Source organism: Xyrauchen texanus, chromosome 46 (assembly GCF_025860055.1).
Source record: "Xyrauchen texanus isolate HMW12.3.18 chromosome 46, RBS_HiC_50CHRs, whole genome shotgun sequence".
In the NCBI taxonomy this organism is placed as follows: domain Eukaryota; kingdom Metazoa; phylum Chordata; class Actinopteri; order Cypriniformes; family Catostomidae; genus Xyrauchen; species Xyrauchen texanus.
Genome location: NC_068321.1, coordinates 14,213,399 through 14,235,162, shown reverse-complemented (window position 1 = coordinate 14,235,162; position 21,764 = coordinate 14,213,399). Strand labels below are relative to the sequence as shown.

At 38.2% G+C, this 21,764-nt stretch overlaps 1 protein-coding gene across 3 annotated transcripts in view; it reads right to left on the bottom strand.

Annotated features, from left to right (window-relative positions):
- LOC127638264 (membrane-associated guanylate kinase, WW and PDZ domain-containing protein 2-like) overlaps positions 1–21,764 on the bottom strand; it is a 130,388-nt gene that overhangs the window by 34,275 nt on the left and 74,349 nt on the right. For all 3 annotated transcript variants that reach the window (XM_052119711.1, XM_052119712.1, XM_052119713.1), the window contains exons 5-9: positions 21,443–21,662; positions 16,330–16,409; positions 8,226–8,283; positions 7,970–8,091; positions 6,248–6,430 (exon numbers count right to left, since the gene is read on the bottom strand). In XM_052119711.1, coding sequence (XP_051975671.1) covers positions 6,248–6,430; positions 7,970–8,091; positions 8,226–8,283; positions 16,330–16,409; positions 21,443–21,662 — 663 coding nt within the window. The remainder of the gene's footprint in view (positions 1–6,247; positions 6,431–7,969; positions 8,092–8,225; positions 8,284–16,329; positions 16,410–21,442; positions 21,663–21,764) is intronic.

Sequence of the window (21,764 nt, the reverse complement as noted above, 5' to 3'; positions counted from 1 at the left end):
GGGCTGGGTCTTGTTTTGGCTACAGTTTGATTGATAATCAGGGCATTTTTTGTGGATCTTAAGGGGATGTTTTGGGCTTGATGTAATAATGGGAGGAGACTTTTGATGGACTCGGTCCTTGATTGTGGTGAAGCGGGGGTGTGCAGGCCCCCTGGAGCGGCACTGGAGCTTCGCAAGATGTGTGGAGGTCTTGGTCTTGCAGATGTTTGGAGACTTTTGAACCCATCTGGTGGGGACTGTGCATTTTATTTTTTTCATCGGCCCATTTTTGGCGTCTGGGTCCCTCATTTCGTCTGATATTGATTGCTCAATTGGAGGCATTTTAAAGTAGGTGTGGGAGTTACTGTCCGGTTTCCCTGATCCAGCTAGATGTAAAAATATTGTCTGCGGTTTTGGCTAGCAGATTTGGTGGGGTTGTGACATCTCTTGTGCATGTGGATTGGGTGGGGTTTGTTCAGGGCGGTGGCTTTTCTGATAACATCAGGCATTTCATCAATATCTTGTGGTCGGTGGCAAGTGATCGGACTCCGGTCACTGCATCTCACTTGATGCAGAGAGGGCGTTTGATATGGTGGAATGGGATTGCCTTTTTGGGATTTTGGAGGTGTAAGCGTTCGGGAATGCTTTTATTGGAGTTACTTTATGGACGCCCGGTGGCAGCGGTGCGGACGGACATATTAATTTCTGATTATTTTGCAATGGGTAGAGGCGCAGTATTGTTGTTCTGTCTTGCCCTTGAACAATTAGCAGCCGCGATGAGAAGGGAGGATGATTTTCCAGGGTGGGAGGTGTGACGTGTTGTCTCCAAAAAATTGTTGATTACTTTTTTGAGTTCTCAGGATTCAGAGTTAGTTGGTCTGGGTCCGAGGCATTGGCTCTGGTGGCATGCTGCCCGGTTGCGGCTTTTCAGCTGGGCGCTTTTCCTTGTAGCCCGGACAGGGCATTGGGTGTTTGGGTGTTTTGTTCCCAGCAAATTTGTGTGGTTTAGTTAGAGTTAATTTTGAACCTTTGGTGGAGGGGTTTTGGGGCGATGTGGGCTGGTGAGCGTCATTGCATTTGTCTATGATTGGGAGGGTTGGTGTTGTTGGCGTGAACTTTGCTCCAGGGTTCGGCTGCCTGCTGCAGTCTCTCCCTCTCCCTCTCTTTTTAGGGTGGTTTGGTAGTATGGCGAAGTCCTTCGTTTGGAGAGATAGACATCCCAGATTACATTTCAGTAAGTTGCATGGGCCAATTGGCGGAGGTGGGCAAGGCCTACCCAAGATTTAGTTTTATTATTATGCATTTGGTCTTGGAAGTTTGACTTGTGTCGCTTCCACCAGAGGGAGCCCCTCCCTGAATTGTGTTGAACGAGGCGATGGGGCGGTCATTAATATACGGGATAAACACATAAAAAATTGGGCCCTTGCCGGTGTTATGATCGTCAGACAGATTTTTCGAAGACTGGAGTGACCTCATTAAGAGAGTGGTGCACAGAGATGTGGAGAGCATTCAAGGAAATGTTATGTAGAAGGCTGGGAAACTTAAATGTATTTTATGGGAGGTGGGGCGGCTGTGTGGCTTTCTTGGAGGACTCTCGTGGAAGGGCAGTTGAGAGGGAAGTATAGTATTAAATGTGTGGGATTATTATTATTTATATATAAAAGGTCTGCACTTATATAGCTTATATAGGAGGGGGAGGGGTATAATGGGGGTAAAATGTGAATGCTGTGAATATGTTTTTCTTTTCTTTGTCAATTTTGTGAATCAATAAAAAGTGTTAATCAGAAACTCTGAAGTAATAGTGTGGTCAGTTTGTCTCATTCAGCAATGTATTATTCCCTTCATCTCAGGGAACCAAGGTTACATGTGTAACCGGAGATGTTCCTTATTGATTCAGTTCACTCGACATTGCCATAAGCACAATGGGATATGGTATCCCATCATGCTGCATTACGTGACATTACACTTCAAGAGTGTAAAAACACTAAATAGAGATATTATTAGGAGTCACAAGCCACAGGCCCATGACTTATAAGTCACATTAAAGTGTATATGAATAGTCCCACATGGCAGATTTCAGATGGAAATTGAAGTCTAGAATTTATAGGAACCATATAGACATACACAGTATGGTTTATTAACCCTCTCACAACATTGTTGGAATAGTGGGTTTTATTTCTTATGGGAGTACTGACTGAAAGAGCATGACGCTGCAGTCCTGCGGGACGGCCACTGACATGAGTATACTGCAAGTGAATAACCCTCATTGTGAGCCAGGAGGGGAGCACTTAGGATGGATATATGATCTATACATTCATATAGTATGAATTAACCCCTTCACGAGCCAAGTCGGGTAGGAAGTTTTATTAAAATGAAAGTACTTCTGACTTTATGGGTAATTTACAACTGTCTTTATGCAGGTAGTTGTGTAAAATGACAGGGAAGGCCTTATTTAAAAAGGGCACAAGTTTGCTTGGGCAATGGGCAGGGCAACGGGCAGTTCAGCAGCACATAATCAGATGGCAGGTTATAAAATCTCATGAACGTGTTTTGCGAGGACCGTCCTGCAGCCAAACATATGTCCTGTAAGGACACACTGTTTGTGCACACCTCTGAAGAGGCCATGCCTCTGGTTGAATCTGCTTAGGCACCAGTAGGGCAATTCGTAATCGAGGTTGATCGCCTCCAGTGAGAGAGCCTTTGTTTGGAGACAGACATTTCTTTTTTGCATCCTCCATAACAAATAAAGAGCTGATCCAACAGCCTAAGCTAACGGTGCGCTCAACACATGTATGCAATGCCCAGGAATAACATACACATAGATTGCTCTTCACTCTAATTAAATGGGGGAAAAAAAGAAGGCTTGTGGGAAGCAGGAAGTCTCTACACCGCGTTGATAAACGACAAGTGTCTGAAGCGAAGAACCTGCTCACTGAGCGCGTCTTCGACGCCGATGTGGAGAACTCTTCACCGAAACACACAGGGGAGCGGAAAGCCTCTCTGTGCAGGTCTCACTGAGAAGTTCAGTCCAATGTAAGTGTATATCGACGGCAAAGAGAAAGTGTTGCAAGATGAAGACAAAGTTTGCAGTCTTGAAGGAAGAAACTTCTTAAGAAATGGTAACTGAGCACCTGCTTATATTAGCCTAATGCACGCCTAAAGGGGCGGGCTCAGACACCATTGTCAATCAGAGGATTGGCAGATAATTTCAATGGTTTCAACAAGGTCATGTAAGGACACTTCCCCATTGTTCTTACGGCAATGTCAAGTGAACTGAATCTATAGGGAACCCTAAACCTTAAGACCAAAATTTCTGACTACAACTCATCCTAGAGCTTTCAAGCTACATCCACCAAACCCGGCACAGACCTTCAGACAGTTCTGACTTAGTGTGCTATGTCTGCTACAGTATAACTGACTGAAATTATGGTTTTCACATAGATGATCCATAATTCTAAATAAATCACATATACTTTGTGACAGGGCGGAGGGCAAGGCCGGGTCGTGATTCTACTGTCTTTTTATCTTTCTTTTCTTTGTCAAGCCAACATCAAAGTTTGTCTTTCAAACTTTACCAAACTATTTCAGTTTTTAAATGATCTGCCCCATCCTCTCACACACACTGTACACAAAAGGTCAGTTTAATTGCAGGTCCTGATGGAGATGATGAGAGATCATCCTATTATAACAGCAATCTGGCCTTCTCACACTGCACAAGCCAACTGTGTGTTTGTGTTGAGAATAGAGTAGCACTATCATAAAAGGTCCCTGTTCTCCCATCAAAAGCTTATAAAACACACAAGACTGCATGAAATCCCAAATTGCAACACAAGCTGGAGGCATATGCAAATAAACCCACTTCCAACATTATTATCTGTAAAGGCCTTGGGAAGTGATGTCATCTTCACAGCTCATAGATGTGACACTCTTCCTTGGCTCTCTTCTAAAGCGTTGCCATGTCCTCTCATTATTTCATTACATTTGCATTTAACAGACAATATATCCAAAGTGACTTATAATGCATTCAAGGTATACTTTTTATGCAAAGTATGATGACAGACTTTTTTCATGAGGCAAGTAGCTTATTTTTGGCTTCATTTGTCAGAGCATTGTTTTGTTAGCTAGATCTGGCAACACTGCTTCTAAAGTTTGAACATGATGAAGGAACAGAACAAGCCATCCAGAAAGTTAGACTAGCAGTGAGTACATAAGTTTTCTTTACTAGGTTAAGAGTTCTTGTCACATAGGAAATATAAAATTGATGAAAAATAGCAAATAAGCCTCCAGCATCTGCCTGTGATGACTCACTCACTTACACTCGTTCATCAGAGAAAAACACACTGTGACAAGGGTGACCTTCCACTCTGTATAAGGCATTAGGGACTGTTGTCAAGCGGTGGCTACAGAGATAACGATGTTTCTGCACTAGCCCATGCATTTCCCTCTGAGATGCCAGGTCACTGCTGAACACTGCTTATATTGCCAAGTGTCAGCATATTAAAAGAGGGCAGCTACACAATTCTCAGCCCACTGAAATATGAAAATAAAATGCAAACTGCTGTCATTGTTTGTATCCTTTTATAAAAGTAACCATGGATAGTAGAGCATTACAATCATCACAACTATAATTAACGGTCAATACTCCCTTGTGTAAAAAAATATGTCAACAGGTTTGTCGATGTATAATGCACATTTTCTGTTATACGTTTGAGGCAAATATCTGCAAATATGTTTTAAATAAATTTTAGCAATTTTATGTATGTATAATTTGCCATCATTAAATTCTATTACATAGGGGAGACCAACAACGTGTTGTTGCAGTGTAGTTATATTTATAGTACCTGCATTTAATGACATCTGTAGTTAAACTGTTAACCTTCCCCTAAACCTAACCATACCTCAAGTACCTACCTCAGTAGCAGCAAATGCAAATCTTGTGAGAATTTTAGTTACACAAAAAGTACATTGCATATAGTGTTTTTTTAATGTTAGTACAAAGTAGTTACCTAATATAAATTATATCATACTGTAAATAAGTGACATATAATGACATCATACTGTATATAAACATTCACTGAGCACTTTATTAGGAACACTATAGTCCTAATAAAGTTCTCAACGTGGTCTTCTGCTGTTGTAGCCCACCTGCCTCAATGTTCGATGTGTTGTGCATTCTGAGATGCTATTCTACTCACTACAATTGTACAGAGTGGTTATCTGAATTACCGTAACCTTTTTTTGGCAGCATTCTGAGTAAACTCTATAGTTGTGCGTAAAAATCCCAGGAGATCAGCAGTTACAGAAATACTCAAACCAGCTTGTCTGGCACAAGCAATCATACCACGGTCAAAATCAATGAGATCACATTTTTTCCCCATTCTGATGCTTGATGTGAACATTAGCTGAAGCTCCTGACCATTATCTGCATGATTGTATGCCTTGCACTGCTGCCAAACCTTTGGCTGATTTAATAGCATAAATAAGTAGGTGTACAGGTCTTCCTAATAAAGTACTTATTGATATATATATATATATATATATATATATATATATATATATATACACACTCACACACACACACACACACACACACACACACATCAAACCAGCCCATCTGGCACCAACAATCATGCCATGGTCCAAATCAATGAGATCACATAATGTGAACATTAACTGCAGCTCCTGACCCGTATCTGCATGATTTTATGCACTTCTGCCACACAATTGGCTGATTAGATAATCGCATGGATGATTGTTGGTGCCAGACGGGCTTGTTTGAGTATTTCTGTTACTGCTGATATCCTGGGATTTTGAAGCACAACAGTCTCTAGAATTTTCTCAGAATGGTGTCTAAAACAAAACACATCCAGTGAGTGGCAGTTCTGTGGAGGGAAATCCCTCGATGAGAGAGGTCAACAAAGAGTGGCAAGACTGGTTTGAACTGACAAAGACTACGGTAACTCAGATAACCGCTCTGTACAATTGTGGTGAGAAGAATATCATCTCAGAATGCTATTCAGTGTTGGCACTGTTTTGGCAGCACAAGAGGGACCTACACCATATTAGGCAGGTAATTTTAATGTTGTATATACATATATCAAATAATATTAGAAATTGACCTTACTGGCCATCAACCACCTTGTTCTCTAGATATACCCATTAGCAATTGCATTAGCCTATTAAATCCATGTATCGTTAGACCACAGCCATGAAGCTGAAGCATATATGAAGCATATATTTTCAAAGATATATACATTATGCTTCTCACCTGTGCCCATCTTCGCATCCTGTGCTGCAGGTCCATCAGGTATGACACTCTTCACCTGCAGGAACTCATCTGGTTCATCCCCACCGATGATGGTGAAGCCAAATCCCATGTTACTTTTCTGCAGTGCCGTGGTGAGGAACGTCCCTTTGAGCTGTGCGGCATCTCGTGTGAATGGAGGCTTTTCTGTGAAGACAAACACAATCATAAACATTACGATGAGAACGAGACTGCTCAATCATATACTGTACATATGAATGGGAGAAATTGTAACGCTAAATATGGCCGTTGCAGGAATGGAAGCCCCGCCATTGTGACTGAGACAACGCGTAACAAGTCAGAATCTGAGTCAGATTCACGGTAACATGATAACAATTGGATCATAAATTGAACTACTTGTAGCTCAAATATCGCAAAAAATGCATTCTATTGTTTATGTTGGTCTAGCTAGCACATATGCGTTCTTGAATTACACTTCAAAAGATTTTGTCTTTGTTTTAAAGTAAAAATATTAAAACAAGATACATTTACTTGACAAGCAAAATTACATTAAGTCTTAATTTCAACATAATTTAGTAAGGTTTCAACTTAAAACAACAAATAACTGTTTATCAATGAGGTATTAAATATAAACTTGCTTTGCCTTTGATTTAAGTTTATTTGATCACCCCATTGGCCAACAGTTTTTTTCTTGTTTTAAGCAAAAACATCACTAAATTATACATTTCTCTGAATACAAGATTTAAAGTTGCTGTAAGGAATTTTACCAGGCTGAGCCGTTCGATTAACCATGCACACTTTTTCCAAAACCCTGTACTCCAACAATACCAAATGACATAAGCAGAAACGGTTGTCAAAAACAACAGCAGCAAAGTAGCACCCTCAACTGACAACTGTTATGAGCAACATGGCATAAAATTGGCAGTAATCCTCAATAATTTTCTGCAACGACAATACTATGACAACGTGTAAAATGATTGACAGGCAAAAAGCGTCATTGTCCGCGGCCCGTGGACACATTTTGTTTGCTGATTTTAGTTTAAAGCTGTCTCAGAGACTGGCGAAATATCTCAGCACACATGATTTCATAATATCTTTCAGAGAGCAGTAAACATTTTTGCATATATTTCCATGAAAAAATATATCTTACAGCACTTTTAATATCTTACATTGCTTTGCTTCTCAAGTACATTTATTTTATTTTAAGGATGTTAAGTTATTTTTACCAGGGAAAAAAGACAAAAATGTATGAAACATTTTTTTTTTCAGTGTAAGAAAGCATATGTGCTAGACCAACCTGAAAAGTATTGTTTTTTGCCAAATTTGAGCTTAAAGAAGTACAATTTATGATACCACTGTTATCAGATTTTATTGCTGATTTTAAAAGTTATTGGAACGCAACTTTGTAAAGTTTTGGTAAATTCGGCCTTAAGTATGTAGGAGCGATACATGTGATAACGAATATACCCCGAAAGTGACCTAACTTGCCTTCAAAGGACTTTGACACAGCAAACTATAATGAAATAATATGAATAATGAAAGTTTACCCTGCCTTCAGAATCCCCTCTGAAAAGGGTGAACATGGTTTCTGTGGTCTTTGGTGTCTAAGCTAAAGTTACGTGAAATTAGGGCACACCTGAGCAACCCAAAAGTGAGAAAGACCACAATAAAACCGTGTTCGGGAGAGTGAAGATGCCCTATATGGGCCATAGAGTAGAGCAGTACCTCTGTATATGGTGGGCAATGGCAGCGCTGATAGGCCTTGACTCTGCATTTGCTGTTGCTGTTGGATTCTTCTCTTGGCCTCTAGGACGGGGTTCTCAAATTGTGTCCTTCTGTTAATGTGGCTGCGGGCATGAACGAGCAGATATTTAATCACGTTGGGATCCTCCCTCCCTCTGTGCATTTATTGAAGAGCATTACACATGCGAGTCGGGTTTGGCAAATGTTTGGTGTTAAGGAGGAAATTAGAAAAACTTACTCGACATAGTAACTGCCGTAAATAGGGTCATCTATTTTCTCCCAGCCATATGGAAGTTCTTTAGAAAGAAAACAATTAAATATCGTAGTCTAATATTGTATCATTATACCTTTATCTGTAATGTTGAAATTATTTCAGAAACACTTCATAATGACTTTTAACATACTATATAATCAATTATGTTTTTGTGAATAATTGTAAACACAGTACATAACTATATTTTCAAATTTTCTGAAGAAGCAACAGTTTTGCATTGCCAACATTACTATGTGGTTGCTAGGGTGTTCTGCACTGAAAACTCTAATAAGATGACTCATTTAATTAAGTAAACTCTTTCTTTCAATTGAATTAATGGCATCTCAAAATGTATATAATTAAGTTCAGTTAACTTGGTGTTCATATAGAATGAACCTAACTATTTAAGTTAAGGTAACTAAATGCAAGTAGACTTAACTCAGATTTAGTTTCTACTGTTGTTAATAATTTTAATTGAAATGATAAAATTTTAGATAAAACAATAGCACAGCTCAAATAAAGATCATAACAGATTCTAGGTCAGTCATTAAATAAACTTACTTCTCTGAAGAAATGCATATATACCTTACCCCATAACTACTCTTTGACCAAGGAAACATAATTAAATGGGCAATTCAAGCACAAAGCATTATAGGTATTCCCTATAGCCTTTATTAACACATAAAAGCTTACTGGTGTTTTAAAAACTGTATCTTCCCTGAGGTCCACTGATAATGTTAATAAAGAGCTGAAAAAACCACTCATACATAGTCCAAAGCACAATGAAGACGAACGCACAACCATATCATAATGCTCTGAAGCCTTGAACGCATCAAAATGGTCAACGACGTCCATCTTGTGTAGGTTTACAGTCACCAACAATTAAAAATAGCGCAGATGGGAAAGAATAGTTTGTGCTAAAAACAGCAAGAGGCAGCAGCTGAATGACACAGATTGGCATCTCCTCTTCAGAGTTGTAACTTGAAACCGTGTCTTAAAATGCAGTACAAGATACATGACAGCGGTCAAAGACATCGGTCTAATGCATGTTTATATACAAATATAATTCTAAATAGTTCAGATGGGTACCTGTTGGTGTTCAGGAATAGTTAGTAAGCCACACTAGGGCTGCTTGTCCTGCTCTCTCTCGAAGTACAAACGGAGTGCAAGTGGACGGGGCTAAGGTTATGATGATGTAAAGTAGGCGTTGATGTTTTTGCTGTAGAGGCAGTCATGAATTAATGACCCCCCCCTAGTGAGGTAGGGAAGTCATGAAAATAGGCACTTTTGCAGCTTTGATTTCAATAAATTATATTATTGCATTGGGGATTAAGTTTTGAGTTCTGAAATTAACAGTATGTTTTTATAGTAGAATGTCCTCTTATATGTAAAAATACAAAGGAAAATGTTATTCCTCATGACATGACCCCAATAAGTATATGCATTTTTTTACATAAATAATTTCAATGAACTAAAATATTTGAGTTACAGTATGAACATTTCCTGACATTTCAAGTAATACTTAATTAAGACAACGTGATATAATTAGTAATGTAGTAATGACAACTTTAGGGTTTACAGTGTGGGGGGTTGCTACATGGTTACTATTGTGTTTGTGTTGTTGCTTTAAGATCCCGTTCAAAACACCCCAGACCCAAGTCTTTATGATATAGCTGAGCAGGGTTGAGTCTGACCATCTGGATGGGTGACCTCCTGGGGAATACTAAGGTTGTGGTGAGAGTCCTGGCGCACTATGGCTGCCGTCGCATCATCCAGGTGGATGCTGCACACTGGTGGTGGTTGAGGAGATTCCCCTTATACTAGGTAAAGCGCTTTGAGTGCCTAGAAAAGCACTATATAAATGTAAGGAATTTTTATTATTATTAATTATTGTTATTACTTTATGCCTCGGATCCTTCCCTTAATCTAAGTCTATTGGATTTTTGTGCCTGTATTATTGTCAGCCAGTTGAGCACCTCTGATAATACTCACTTATTCATAAATAATTAAACACCTTAAAAGAATATAATGCAATAAAACACATGATCAATACCTATATTCAGGTATATATTATGTGTTTAATTCTAATGCTTAATATATAGCCATGAATAGCTACTTTAATTACAACTAAGTATGAACATATTTCTTAACATATGAACATATATACATATATATATATACTGTATATATATATATATATATATATATATATATATATATATATATATATATATATATATATATATAAAATGTGCATTATGAACATCTTTACAACGCTTTATATTTTCAGGCTTCAAGTCTTACCATTTCATTCATATTTATATAAAAAAAATAATTAATGCAAAATAGACAAGTGAACCTGACTGTATACAAGGCAACAAGCTTAAAATAAGCTATTTAATGCATGGCAGAAACTGTCCTTGCCATGAAAACATTTCTCATACTTTTCATTATGGTGAAATGAAAGTCCAGCCCGGTCCAGTAAATCAATAACCCCGGGGATGCTCGAAATGAAGATAATACACAACCAAATCCATCTTGACGTCTTTTAAAAACACATTCTCTCCACACACACTAGAATTTTGATTCTGTATTACGAAAAATCCAGTCGGCCGTTCATGCTGGCAGTCAGTGTGTAAAACAAAGCTTAATGAGGACACACAGCGGTAAGTGAGGGGAGATCTGGCAGCCCCAAGGTTACAGCCAACATACTTTAATGCAATTCATTCCCACTGAGAGACACAAACCAAATTAAAGGGCTGGCCATATCACCATGACAACACAGGGCTGTCATCACGTGTGACATAGTAGATGTTTTTCCAAATCTGTTTTGTTTTCAACAAAATTAGATATTATTAAAATATCAATAAGAAATGGGGAACATGCACAAACTCACAGTAATTGTCTAAACATCACCAGTGGGATATAGCAGATGTTTTGGTGGTGTTATGCACACACAAACACACACGCATACACATATCTACATGCAGATGAAGTCATCTCTGCATGTGAGAATAAACAATGTGTATACAACATGCAAATCACGTGCATGTACACAAATGAAATGCTTAAATAACTCATATCTGTTCAGACACCGCCTTTCTCCATTGATTAGCTACACTGCTTGCTTACAACTGATACATCAGAACTGGTTTACTAAAGGTGAACCATCAGTATTGTTATTCCTCATACTTGAAGTTAGTGGTTCTACGTGTCTAAAGGGGCGTACACATAACGTATTACTGCCTCAGTCTGAGCTGTTTTTCAACTGTCTTTCTATGTAAACAAATACTAGATGGACGTCGTTGACCGTTGTGCCTCGTCTCATTGTTTTTTCAGCATGTTGCACCAAATCTATGTGTTTTTAAGCGCCGTGTAAGGTTAAATAGACTGTCCATTTATAAAAGTGTGTTTTCACATAAGAAGGCATTCTGTCTGAACAGCCCCTAATTCGTCCCACACTTTTTGAAGACATTATGCTATTACTTTTCTAAGCAATCAGATTTAGGATTTTTCTCTGGTAAAACATATTCCATAATCATATCTAAGGTCAAAAATATAATAGGACTCATTTACTTCTGCCAGTTATCAACCAAATAGAAACCAACAAGACTAGCTCTAGCAATATTTCACACTAGCAACACCATAGCAACGTGCTAAAAACACACTGAACACCTTAGCAGCCACACACATACACCGTGTCAACCACTAACATCACCATAGCATTGTGGCTGTTAGTTTTGCATGGGAAAACACCACTTACATTTCCTTCCTAAAATGGAAAAATCTAGGGAAAAACAGACCAAAACATATTGTTGACTCATCCTGCACTCACTCATTTTTTCCAATCAAATGCTCCCTAGTATGAGCAGGCCCCTCCCCCTAATTCCACTAACTTCTGACTAGCATTATCAAATAGAAAATGTTTATGGCTGTTATGTACAGTAAAGCCCATTGGTTATTTTATATATTTTTAATTTTTTTTATAAAGGGAACCTGTCCAGAAAATACATCGTATTACGTAAAAACTGGGTTTGTCAAGCCTTTTGATGGGCTTTTTTAATTCACTAATTGTTTTTTTCCTTCCCTTTTCTCCCCAATTTGGAATGCTCAATTCCCAATGAGCTCTACGTCCTCGTGGTGGAGTAGTGACTTGCCTCAATCCAGGTGGAAGAGGACGAATCTCAGTTGCCTCCACGTCTAAGACCATCAATCTGCGCATCTTATCACGTGGCTTTACCGTGTTTTTGCGTTACCGCGGAGACATAGCACGTTTTGAGGCTTCACGCTATTCTCCGCGGCATCCACGCACAACTCCTCCCCATTGAGAGCGAGAACCCCATTATAGCGTCCACGAGGAGGTTACCCCATGTGACTCTACCCTCCCTAGCAACAGGGTCAATTTGGTTGTTTAGGAGACCTGGCTGGAGTCACTCAGCACGACCTAGATTCGAACTTGTGACTCCAGGGGTGGTAGTCAGCGTCTTTACTCGCTGAGCAACCCAGGCCTCCCACTAAATATTTTATTCACTGTTCTGATTCATCAGTGCTGGTTTACTCTATACATGTCATCAAACATCAAACACCGCGTTGAACATCTAGTGAGGCACAAATGACATGATGGAGGAGGTGGAAGCAGGTGTACTGGCCAACAAGGATCTTGCACCTCCCTAGGACGGTTAGAGCAATCAATACCCACCCACACACACACACATATACCGGCTACTCCAAACAGCTAAACAGCATCTGTCTGACCCTTTTCCACTGCAAGAAAATGATTATCATATTAAGGGTTTACATTAAGAAAAGACCTCTCATAGGCTGTCATCCAAGAGGTATGGAGTGTCATACAATAGGATTCAGGATGAGCTTCTTATATGTGTCACATGCATGACTTAACAGAGAGTGAAGGCGAGTAACACTCCAGATGGCAGCACTTTCTTAATGGAAAACAGTGAGAAGTCTGACATAACCTTGGCTGGATTTGCTGTCTTTTTCTTTTGATAATCATATCTTGCTAGGAATGAGAGCCAATGAATGAAAATGTAGCTGGGCCAACTAATATTCTCAATGTTACAGATGTACTGCCATGCAAAGGCAAAATGCAGTACCTACACATTTTGTCAAAATGTAGTTTTTAAAGTCTCATAGACTATGACCTGTCCTCTGACAGATGGTTTTGGTTTAACTATCTTCAGATTCATAGAAACAAAAGTGAGATTATTTTATAATCCACATTTGGCTGGACAATAAAAAAACTTTGAAGCTATTTTACTTTGAGTGTTGATGCAGTTACTGCCTTTTGACTTTGTTTTACTGAATTTTGTTGAATTAGAAGCCGTTCACTCAGGACATGTTGTCACATTCCGTCTGTACTACTAAACTGTTGGTCAACATTTACTTGATGGACGCCTGTGAGTGTTGCAACACATCTCATTATTTTTAAGCGTCTCATGTCAAATCAATTGTACAGTTGGCTATAATTTATGCAGAAAATCTCACTAAAATAATTTTAACAAGCATATTGTTTATATCTTGTGGCTATACTTTGAAACTCAGTATTTAAACGTTTACGGATTGGCCCCATTCACTTCCACTGCAAGTGCCACACTGTAATGCAGATATTTGCTTTTTTTAAAGAAAAGGTGGGGCAAATCAAAGTACATTTTTGTGGTAATCCATTTTTTGCCACAAATCCTGTTGATTGAGCTTAACCCGGAATATTCCTTTCAGACAAGGATTTAACCCTGACCACCTTAAATATCTTTCTCAAGCCTCCTTAAATCAATGGTCCACCATCAGCAGTTGCCATGGCAACTATGGGAGAAGTCTCTTTTTCAGGCAGTTTTATTCACTAAGTGGCTTACGTATATTTGAGTGCAAAGAATGCACAAGTGTAAATATGCGTGTGCATGTGTGCCGATATGTGTGTCTTTTTAAGTCTTGTGAAATGTGTCCTCTAATAACAACAACTAATAAAGTTCCATTCAATTAGCAGGCACAAAGTACATTTAAGAGCCTGAAAACAATGGTAAATTAATTCCATTGTTACATAATTACCCAGGCATCCCTTTAAAATTACACAGTGATGCTAAAAAAGATGGTTGTGACTACCATTCATTTTAAGGCAAAATTAGGATGACACATACAGATAATCTTTAATCTAGCATTAGATGTGAATATATGATGAAAGAAAAATTGTGCCACCCCACAAGGCCACAAGCTAACAAATATTTGAATTATATTCTTTATTAGGAATTGATGCTTAAACTTTAAATACGGCATGGAGAAGCCATGATTAACACACCAAAAATTACTGGGCACAACAGAAATCAATTATGAATATGTATTTGAGCTTACTTTGTTCCATAGACGTGCAAAACCTCGATCTATGTTCTAATAGAGAGAGGATTATTAGTTGTCAGGTCACAGAGAGGCACTAAAAAGGCCTGTGGAAAGAGATATTGATTTCTCTAGCCCAATTAAATTAAATTCAACAGAGGCTTTCAAAGATGGTAGGTTTGGGTACACAGTACCAGCATGCATGTTTAACAGCCCAGATAATAAGAAAATAGCACAAAAAAACAGGGGTTTGGGGCATACTGTGGAATACATCATGGTTATTATGTAATGTTTGAGAGTTCAAGGAACATTATGAGCTTGATAAAAATTGGCCAATAAAGTGTGCATGAATGAATGAATGAACAAGTGGATGGATGGATGGATGGATGGATGGCTATATGAATCAATGAATAAACAATTCAATAAATGAATTAATTCAAATATTAAATTAATTAATTAATGGGTGATGGATGGATAAATATCTAAATGAATGATTGCACAAACAAATGAATGAATAAAAATGAAAAACAAACAAATGAATTAACAAAATTATGGGAGATGGAAAGATGGCTGTATGAATGAACGAACAAACAAGAATGAACAAAAATAATCGAACAAACGAATGAATGAAAGAATGAATGAATGAGTGATGACGAATACATGAATAAATGGCTGTATGAATGAATAAATATACAGATAAATGAATGAATAAAACGAATGAATGAACGAACAAAATGTTTTTATCCAATTCAAATAATATTATGGGCTTCACAAAAATTGTTCACAGAAGTGTGCATTATGTGCATAAATGAACAAATTAATGGCTACATGGATGGATGGATGGATGGATGGATGGACTGATGGAGGAACAAATTAATGAACAGAGGATCGATGGCTTAATGGCTGAATAAATGAATCAATGAAAGGAGGAATGAACAGGTTGGATGGAAATGGATGGGTTGATGGCTATATGAATCAATAAACAAACAATTAAATAAGTAAATTCAAACGTTATATTAATGAAAGAATTGGTGATGGATGGATGAATATCTTTATGAATGATTGCACAATCAAATAAATGAATGAATAAAAATGAAAGAACAAATGGGTTATTGATGTGTGGCTACAGTATCAATGAATGAACAAACAAATGAATGAATAAATGAATGAATGGAAAAAATGCTTCTTGGATGGATGAATGAATGGATGGATGGATGGATGATCGAATTCATTACAAATCTTTTTTTTGGGGGGGGGGATTTCTCCCCATCTTATCACATGGCTTGTTGAGTGACTTACCGTTGAAACCTAGCGCATGTGGAGGCTATTCTCTGCAGCATCCATGCTCAACTTACCACGTGCCCCACCGAGAGTGTGAACCACATTATAGCGACCACGAGGAGGTTAACCCAACATGACTCTACCCTGTCTCTTTACTTGCTGAGTTACCCAGGCCTCCGCACTACTGTCATCCATGAACACAGTGTCTATAATCATTATGAGCTTGAGTTATTAGTTATAGATTTTACATCAACCCAGACCACACTGGGAGCATATCCTGACACCACAAACAAACTGATCCTGTGTTAAGGACTAAATGGAAATCTCTGTCTTAAAATCCATGTCAAGCTCTCACAAGCCTGTGTCTCCAGAGTGAAAAATGCAAGTTCAGGTCACGACATCACATTCCTCCAAACATAAAAGTAGTAACACACTCTCATACATGTTAACAAGTAGGTATACTCACCATCTTCCTCACATTCCTCTGGGGGCTTGGCTTTCTTCGCTAGTCGAGGGTCAAGCCATGACGTCGTTTTGGTATTGTGACTTAAGATAATGAAAAACAATGCTTTAGTAACAATTTATGTTAGGTATAATAACACACTAATCTTAATAAAGCACATTTCAAGAAAAATGATGGTGCATTAACATTTATACCAGTGGTTCTCAACTAGTTTTGCTTCAGGACCCACATTTATTTTACACTGGACATTAAGTTAAGAACAACAGTAACAAAATTGTTTAGCATACAGAAGATCAAAAATATATTTAAAATTAAACTGAAATGTATTAATTTTACCATGAATGGCATAGCCCAACAATATGCAAAATTATTATTATCCATGACATAGGAGAAATAAGAAAATGGCAATTTAGTTCATGCTTAAACAACAGAAAAAGTATGCACAACACTTGAGCCAACAAACACTGGGTCAAATATTTTGTTAGTATTAGGCATGTTACAAACTGACAGATTATATTACGCCAAAATAATAATTTCCGAAGAAGTTTGGTTGGACACTGCTATGACACTAACAACAACAAAAAAATTTCCTCCCTTTTAAAAGTTGATAAGCCTGTTTATATTGCTATCCTATACTTGAATTTTATTATTTGCATTTCCCAAAAGCATTGCAAGCTTAAGTTGATCTTAGAAGCTACTGGCGCTAATGGTTTCAACGGTCTACTTAGGCTTACAATGCTTTTGGGAAACGCAGCCTAGATCTGCAATCCACCACGGCTTTATACCACTATTATATTGCGAGTACTGTTTATAGATGTGAAATACTGTATGCCATTGATTTTTAATTTCTTCAATGATCCAAAGCAGATCCATTTCTATGCACGATATCCTGGCAAAACATTGGGACAAGCCTCACTTTAGAATGTAAAACATTCTAGACATAATATCCTGTGAGACCTTAGTCATAGTGGGCGTGAGGTTTCCAGTCAACAAAATGACAATCAATGCTTTTAATGAGTCCCTCGCTTCTCATTATGGACAGAGAGACAGTGGGAGGGAGGAAAACATCTTTCTCTCACACTCAAGATCACTTTCTTTCATTTTGTGACTCTGGCTGTTAGATTCAGTTTTATGGTGATTCATTTATCTTTGTGATTCATGGCTCAGCATAATCCAATGAGTCAATTCATCCCTAATTAAAATGGTACCATGCACTAATGCTGGGCGATATATTAAATATTCATGTTATATTTACGATAATGTTTCTGGCATATCTGAATATTGTAATGATAATGCAATTTTATTCATCCAAGTTTCTAGAAATCCATGTCATTAGAATAGTTTTGCGATACCTCCTCACGAGTACAAGAGCGTTAAAACAGAAATGATTTAGCAGCGTCACTGATTTAGGCAATTTACACAATAATACTTTTTAGTTTGAAAACACATTGATTTTGCATTTGTCGTTAATAACCTTAGAATTGGAATGCCTTTCCCCCCACTTCTGAAAAAGGAAACTCTCAAAAACGCCTTCAAATACCGCATACTTTGGGGGAAAAAATGACATTAGGAAACATATTAGTGTGGACATACCCTTAAATTACAGTTGCAAAACCTCAAAATTAATATATTTCCATGAACTGGTTCAAACCGGAGGTTTAATTCTCAGATTCAAGGACTTGTTTGAGTCATCATTAAAAAATGTTAATGCAATTCCCTGAATGTTAAATGTATAAAAATAATTTTGTAAAAAAAACTAAAACACACACACACATACATATATATTGATATATATATACACAGACACACACACACGCACACACTGGCGGCCAAAAGTTTGGAGTAACGTACAGATTTTGCTCTTATGGAAAGAAATTGGAACTTTTATTCACAAATGCATCACAATGTATAGTCAGAACATTAATAACGTGAAAAATTACTATTACAAATTTTTTTTAAATGTCAGAACTTCTTAAACTACTTCAGAGTTCTCATAAAAAAAATCCTCCACATGCAGCAACGAAAGCTTTACAGATCCTTGTTATTCTAGCTGTCAGTTTGTCCAGATACTCAGGTGACATTTCACCCCACACTTCCTGTAACACTTGCCATAGATGTGGCTGTCTTATTGAGCACTTCTCACGCACCTTACAGTCTAGCTTATCCCACAAATACTCAATGGGGTTAAGATCCATAACACTCTTTTCCAATTATCTGTTGTCCAATGTCTGTTTCTTTGCCCTCTCTAAACTTTTCTTTTTGTTTTTCTGTTTCAAAAGTGGCTTTTTCTTTGCAATTCTTCCCATAAGGCTGCACCTGTGTTGAGCGTGAATAATTCAATGAAGCTGTCAGCTGAGGAGATGTGAGGTGTCTATTTCTCAAACTAGAGACTCTGATGTACTTATCCTCTTGTTTATTTGTAAATCTGACCTTCCACATCTCTTTCTGTCCTTGTTAGAGCCAGTTGTTATTTGTCTTTGAAGACTGTAATGTACACATTTGTATGAAATCTTCAGTTTTTTTGGCAATTTCAAGCATTGTAAAGCCTTCATTCCTCAAAACAATGACTGACTGACGAGTTTCTAGAGAATGCAGATTATTTTTTCCATTTTTGACCTTAAGACATGTCAGTCTATTTCATAGTGTGGCAACTCAAAAACAAACACAAAGATTATTAAGCTTTCAACTGTGTTTGATATAATGGCAAGTGATTTTCTAGTACCAAATTAGCCATTTATTATGATTACTCAAGGATAAGATGTTGGAGTGATGGCTGCTGGAAATGTGGCCTGTCTAGATTTGATAAAAAAAATGACTTTAAGTTTTTTAATGGTGCTGTTTTTTTACATAATTTTTTACGTAGCTTTGGTGAATTAAAGTACCAATTTCCTTCCAATACAGCAAAATCTATACATTATTCCAAACTTTTGGCTGCCAGTGTGTGTGGTAAATATAGCTTTTTATTACTAAGTAATGTAGCATTGGTGCATTTACATCAAAATAACCAAATATTGTGTTCATTTAGTGAAAAACAGTGTGGTAAACATGGCTTGACTATTTTTAACAAGATTTTTGAAACCATATTTTATTACTAGCATTAAAAAATGTTTATCTAATTGGCTACTAATGAAGGTGTAAAATTTGCTATAACTTTACACAGAAAATATTAGTAAGTGATTTTATCACCCTAAAATCATGTCAACATGCATATTGTTTATGTCTTGTGGCTATACTTTTGAAAAAGATAGTATTTTAGTGTAAAACAAAAATGACCTTTTACACAGAAAAGGTTAGTAAGTGATTTTATCACACTAAAATCATCTCAACACGCATATTGTTTATGTCTTGTGGCTATACTTTTGAAAAAGATAATATTTTAGTGTAAAACATAAATGACCCCATTCTCATCCATTGTAAGTGCCTCACTAGAACCTCGATTTTTGCTTTCTTTTTATTTAAAGAAAAGGAGGGATGGAGGGAAAATGGATAAATATTGAGGTATTGAAAATAATAAATACACTATCGCCAAAACGCTGAAAAGTAATATAGACGTAATACAGTGAGGAAAATAAGTATTTGAACACCCTGCTATTTTGCAAGTTCTCCCACTTGGAAATCATGGAGGGGTCTGAAATTGTCATCATCACACCTGTCCACCCCATACAATCAGTAAGAATCCAACTACTAACATGGCCAAGACCAAAGAGCTGTCCAAAGACACTAGAGACAAAATTGTACACCTCCACAAGGCTGGAAAGGGCTACGGGGAAATTGCCAAGCAGCTTGGTGAAAAAAGGTCCACTGTTGGAGCAATCATTAGAAAATGGAAGAAGCTAAACATGAGTGTCAATCTCCCTCGGACTGGGGCTCCATGCAAGATCTCACCTCGTGGGGTCTCAATGATCCTAAGAAAGGTGAGAAATCAGCCCAGAACTACACGGGAGGAGCTGGTCAATGACCTGAAAAGAGCTGGGACCACCGTTTCCAAGGTTACTGTTGGTAATACACTAAGACGTCATGGTTTGAAATCATGCATGGCACGGAAGGTTCCCCTGCTTAAACCAGCACATGTCAAGGCCCGTCTTAAGTTTGCCAATGACCATTTGGATGATCCAGAGGAGTCATGGGAGAAAGTCATGTGGTCAGATGAGACCAAAATAGAACTTTTTGGTCATAATTCCACTAACCGTGTTTGGAGGAAGAAGAATGATGAGTACCATCCGAAGAACACCATCCCTACTGTGAAGCATGGGGGTGGTAGCATCATGCTTTAGGGGTGTTTTTCTGCACATGGGACAGGGTGACTGCACTGTATTAAGGAGAGGATGACCGGGGCCATGTATTGCGAGATTTTGGGGAACAACCTCCTTCCCTCAGTTAGAGCATTGAAGATGGGTCGAGGCTGGGTCTTCCAACATGACAATGACCCGAAGCACACAGCCAGGATAACCGAGGAGTGGCTCTGTAAGAAGCATATCAAGGTTCTGGCGTGGCCTAGCCAGTCTCCAGACCTAAACCCAATAGAGAAACTTTGGAGGGAGCTCAAACTCCGTGTTTCTCAGCGACAGCCCAGAAACCTGACTGATCTAGAGAAGATCTGTGTGGAGGAGTGGGCCAAAATCCCTCCTGCAGTGTGTGCAAACCTGGTGAAAAACTACAGGAAACGTTTGACCTCTGCAATTGCAAACAAAGGCTACTGTACCAAATATTAACATTGATTTTCTCAGGTGTTCAAATACTTATTTGCAGCTGTATCATACAAATAAATAGTTAAAAAAATCATACATTGTTATTTCTGGATTTTTTTTTTTAGATTATGTCTCTCACAGTGGACATGCACCTACGATGACAATTTCAGACCCCTCCATGATTTCTAAGTGGGAGAACTTGCAAAATAGCAGGGTGTTCAAATACTTATTTTCCTCACTGTATATTGAAGTTGAGCAAATCGTTTCCAAAAGGGCCATTAAGACTCAACTGAGTGAGCTCAATACGGTGCACATAAATAATTCAGGCATCCATAACAATCTGCAAATGAGGGCAAGACAACTCGTAGCCCTCCATATGTTTACACCTCCATCATTATGAAGAATGCTTAGAAGTGTATTTCACTCACTCTATAAAGTAAACTTCTCCCTTCTCAGTGTAGGCCATCTCCCAGTTGTCTGGCAAGGGGCCCAGTTCGTCATTCTCCTGGGAGTCTTGTGGGGATTTGGGGGCCTCTCCTTCCTCCTCGGGGGCATCTGTGGCGGTGAGGGTGGGGGTTTCGGGTGGACATGACTGGGTGGGCACATCTCCAGAAGCGTCTGTACTCTTGTCTTCATGTTCGCTTGATTCTGTGAGGAAAAGAGAATAAATTGGTGTCAGTGATGACCTTCTAACTGAGAAACTTATTTGACAGTAGATTATTAGAAAGGATTAGACAATGTGATACAAAT